General features: G+C 58.3%; 1 protein-coding gene across 1 annotated transcript in view; it reads left to right on the top strand.

The window, feature by feature from the left end:
- The window catches only part of NSUN5 (NOP2/Sun RNA methyltransferase family member 5), a 5136-nt gene extending 754 nt beyond the window's left edge, over positions 1-4382 (top strand). Inside the window, exons 2-9 of the mRNA XM_026861878.1 lie at positions 7-70; positions 150-258; positions 548-686; positions 1103-1218; positions 1590-1768; positions 1854-2058; positions 2147-2299; positions 2510-4382. Coding sequence (XP_026717679.1) covers positions 7-70; positions 150-258; positions 548-686; positions 1103-1218; positions 1590-1768; positions 1854-2058; positions 2147-2299; positions 2510-2615 — 1071 coding nt within the window. The 3' untranslated portion in view covers positions 2616-4382. The remainder of the gene's footprint in view (positions 1-6; positions 71-149; positions 259-547; positions 687-1102; positions 1219-1589; positions 1769-1853; positions 2059-2146; positions 2300-2509) is intronic.
- The last annotated feature ends 6 nt before the right edge of the window (positions 4383-4388 follow it).

Genomic DNA, 4388 nt, shown 5'->3' with positions numbered 1-4388 from the left:
CTGAAGGTGCAGCAGAAGGTGAGCCGCAACGAGGATCTCCTGGCCCCGGCACAGGCAGCGAGCCCTGGAGGTGAGTGGGCCTTGGGGCTGGGTGGCCTCCCGGTGCTGGCGGCAGTGGTGGCAGGTTCTGACCCTAGCGGCTCCCCCAGCCTCCCAGGTACCGCGCTACGTCCGAGTCAACACCCTGAAGACTTGTGTGGACGATGTGATCGACTTCTTCAAGCGCCAGGGCTACTCCTACCTGGGCAAGGCAACCAGGTGAGCGTTTCTTTCTGCCATCGCACCTTATCTGGGATGACAGCAAGAGGCAAGGGCTTGGGATAGGGTCCTGCGGGCTGAAGGGTTGTTGGTCTTGGTGATTGCAGTGGACAGGTTGGGTCTCTGTCACTCCCCACTCTTACTTTCCACATCTCTGTGTGTTGCGTGATGCCAAAGTAGAGAGGAGGTCTGGGACAAAGGAGGTTCTCTGCCTGGGTTCTGTGGGGCTCTGGTTTTGGGCATGGTGAAACACAACTGTGTGTTCATCCTCTCTGTGCCTCATGGACAGTGTGGAGGAACTGAGAGCCCTCTCTGGGAAGAAATTCTTACTGGATCTTCATCTTCCGGAGCTGCTGGTTTTCCCTCCGCAGACAGACCTCCATGACAACCTGCTGTATACTTCAGGACACATAATTCTGCAGGACAAGGTGGGGGAGCAGGAGGTTTGCAGGGGTGGGAAAACTGGTGACATGGCTGGAGGGTCAGTCTGTTCCTCCATGCCAGGGTCTGGGCTTGGGCTAGCTTTGCAGCAACACTTTAAATAGACATTGTGAATGCAGCCTGCAGCTATGGGGTTCCCCTGCAGCTTTACTTTTGTAGCCTGTAGGCACAGGATGAATTGGTCTGAACTGGGCTGTAAACCACCCCCAGGGAGCTGGGGACCAGAAGCTGGGAGGGGTGAGGGACTGTGCACTGGGCAGAGGCTTCCAGTGGTGGATAGTGGTGGTGGACTTGGCCCCATGTTGCTGTGTCTGCCTGTGACCCTGCAGTGTGAGCTGTGCCCCAAAGAGGGGCCAGGGGTGCTTGCTGCCTCCACCTCTCACAGGGGTTTGCCCTCTTGCAGGCCAGCTGCCTCCCTGCCTTCCTCCTTGCCCCTACTGCCGGCTCCCACGTCATTGATGCCTGTGCTGCCCCTGGGAACAAGACCAGCCACCTGGCTGCCATCCTGAAGAACAAGGGGTGAGGGCAGGTTTGTCTGCTGGGGGAGGGAAGGGCTGCAGGTGGCCCTGCTCCCCCCAAGCCCGCAGAGAACACGAGGTAAAGGTGTCAAGAAGAGCTGCAGCCTGTCACCCTGGCCCACCCACTTCTCCCTAAGTCAGCTGGTGGCTCTGAGCGATAGTGCTGAGCCATTGGAAGGGCTTGAGGGAATGTGAAGACACGTAGGCATTAAATTCCCAGTGCCTGACCCTGCTGTCTGCTGGACAGCCCTGCTTCTGGGGGAGCAGCTCCCAGGCTCTGCCTGTCTGGGACTGTGGCTGCATCCTGACACATGGTTCCTGGGGCTGGGAGGGATGTTCATGCCTCTCTCCGGTGTCACGCTTTGCTTTCAGCCAGATTTTTGCCTTTGATGTGGACACCAAGCGCCTGGCCACCATGAACACCATGCTGATGCGGGCTGGCGTCACTGGCTTCCAGCTGGCCCAGCAGGACTTCCTGACTGTGGATCCCGGAGACCCCTGCTACAGCAAGGTCACTTATATCCTTCTCGACCCATCCTGCAGTGGCTCAGGTAATGCATGGGGCTCCAGCTGCCCCCCACTGGAGCTGGGCTCTGGGCGCCTGCAGCCCCGGGCAATGGCTGCTCCCCCCCACAGGGATGGTGACCCGGGGGCCGGGGGAGGAGGCTGCCCCGAGCACTGAGAGGCTGCAGGCGCTGGCTGGTTTCCAGCGCAAGGTCCTGAGCCATGCCCTGAGCTTCCCGGCTCTCCACCGCCTTGTCTACTCCACCTGCTCGCTGCACCGGGAGGAGAATGAGGACGTGGTGCACGCGGTGCTGCAGGAGCATGGCTCAGCCTTCAGGTGCGTTTGCCTTGGGGTGGGGGGAGCGTGGGGGGGACACAGTGCAGGCTGCTGTGGGGCTCAGCACTGACGCTCATCCCCACCACAGGCTGGTGAACACCTTCCCCTCCTGGCCCTGCCGAGGACTTGCCACCTTCCTCGGGGCGGAGAGCTGCCTCCGCGCCTCTCCTGCCGACACGCTGACCCACGGCTTCTTCGTGGCTGTCCTGGAGCGGTGTGGGGAAGAGGCTGCTGCCCCCAGGTGAGGGGAGGGCCTGGGGGGCTGTCTGCCTGCAGCAGCTATTGGGGGGGGGAAATGTGGCTGGGCTCGGGGCTGCTGGGGCACCCAGAGGGAGGGCATCACCTTTCTGGTAGGAGGAAGAGGAGGGAAGATGGAGGGGTCTGGCTGTAGTGGGTGCAGAGGGCAGGAGCTGGGGTGAGCACAACTCAGGCTGTTCACTCTGGTCTGCAGCTCCCTGCATGTGGCAGCTGAGGAGAACCCACAGCACGGAGTGACAACAGAGCCAGGAGCAGCTCCCAAGAAGAGGAAGAGGAAAAAGAAGCAGGTGAAGGAGTGAAATAACATTTTTTGGGCAGCACCGTGCCCAGCTGGGGCTGGCAGGGAGTGCTCCTCCACTGCCACCTGAATACAAGTAAAGCTTTGTGCCAGCTGCAGCTGTGGTGAAATTGTGTAAGACCCGGCTCCCCTGCACCCAGGGTCAGCCCTGGGGTCACCCGAGGGCCAGGGAGGGGGAACTGGTCCTTGCAGCCAGCCCCCAGCTGAAGGTTTGCCCCCAGAGCCAGACCTGGGCAGGGGCAGCCTTGGGAGGGCTGCAGACAGCCACCATTTCTGCACCCTGCAGGGCTGGAGCGCTCCAGCTGGATTAAGGGTGTTATTTTATCTTGTTCCCTCCACAAAATGTCCTTACTCCAGCCTGATGTGGGGTTTCAGAAAAGCCTTTGACTGTAAGGATGAAGCAGATTAAAAGTTTCTTTCTCTGCCATATTTTCCAGCATGTTTGTGCGGTCTTGTCCTGAAACTACCAAAGCAAAGGAGGGAGGAAAAAAGTGAAATAATACTACTAATAATAATCCTGTCTGTGCACCTGCCTTTGAACAGCAGGAATGAGGCACACGCAGCAGAGGGCCCTGTGCTGCACCAGCAGTTCCTGGCCCTGCTTAGGCCCAGGAATCCAAGGGGCAAGGCAGATGTGAACACAACCTTTTTATTTTAAACTGGGAATAGAAGAAGCAAGGAAGAAAATTGCACATTCACACTAAAAATCCTCCTCAGCCACACCAGGAATGATCCAAGTCCTCAGTTTTGAGTTAAAACCCAGCCTCCCCCTGGCTGTGCCTGCAGCCCAAGTGCCAGGGACTATCTGGGCAGAGAGGGGACACGGCTTCCGTGTGGGGAGGGGAAGGCTGGAAGAGCCCCTGGCAGCACCACAGCAGGTGCCTGCCCGCAGGCTGCTGCCCACGTGTCCTCTGTCCCACCTCGCCACCTTCCTGCCTGCTGGGAGAGACGCCCTGGCACTGTAACACGCCAGAGCTCCTGGGCCTCCTTCTCGGAGAATTAAAAAAAAACCAAAGGCTTAGTCACATCCACATACATGACATTTTAAAATTAAGGGGGTTACAGGCAGGGAGGGGCGTGCAGCGGCAGAGCCTGCAAGATAGGGCTGCTTTCCCCAGTACAGCCAGTTCCTGCGGGGCAGGGCCAGGGCACGGCCGGGGCACAGCTGAACACTAGCAACAGCGTGGGGGGGCTGGCAGCCTCACTGAACCAAGCTTGAAGGAATTCAAAGGCAATTTAGCTTAAATATAAAAATAAATTTTTGTTAAAAAATGTTTAAATATTTGTGTGGTTTTTTTTTCTTTTTTTTTTTTTCTTTAATTTAGACTTCAGCAGACACACACACTCACACGGCTCGGAGAGTAAAAAACCTGGCAGCAAAGCACTCCTGGAAGTGGTGGGGATCCCACAGGTGGCATGGTGCTCATCCCTCACTCAGGGCAGGGTGGGAACAGCTTTTGGGTGACCCCCGGCTCCAGCAATCTCCTCCCTCAGGAGCTCCCAGGCAGGGGAAGGTCTGGATGGGAACAGAGGAGGCAGTGCCATAGCTCCTAGGAGCTGGTAAAACCGAAAAGGATGGGAACAAGCTAAAAATAAAAAATAATTTGTATTTGGGGAGGTGGGGGAACCCATCTGCTCCAGACTCCTCCTGTTAGCAGCTCCAGAGCACCCCAAGGTGGGGAAGGGGCACCAGAAGAGAGGGGAAGGGAGGGGAGAGACTGCCAGGGCTGGGGTCCCCCCACCCAGGGGTCCAGGCCCCATCCCCCCCACCCCC

Source organism: Athene cunicularia (assembly GCF_003259725.1).
Source record: "Athene cunicularia isolate RWA chromosome 19 unlocalized genomic scaffold, athCun1 chr19_part1, whole genome shotgun sequence".
In the NCBI taxonomy this organism is placed as follows: Eukaryota; Metazoa; Chordata; class Aves; order Strigiformes; family Strigidae; genus Athene; species Athene cunicularia.
The sequence above is the reverse complement of the archived record's forward strand: the minus strand, read 5'-3'. Positions and strand labels throughout refer to the sequence as shown.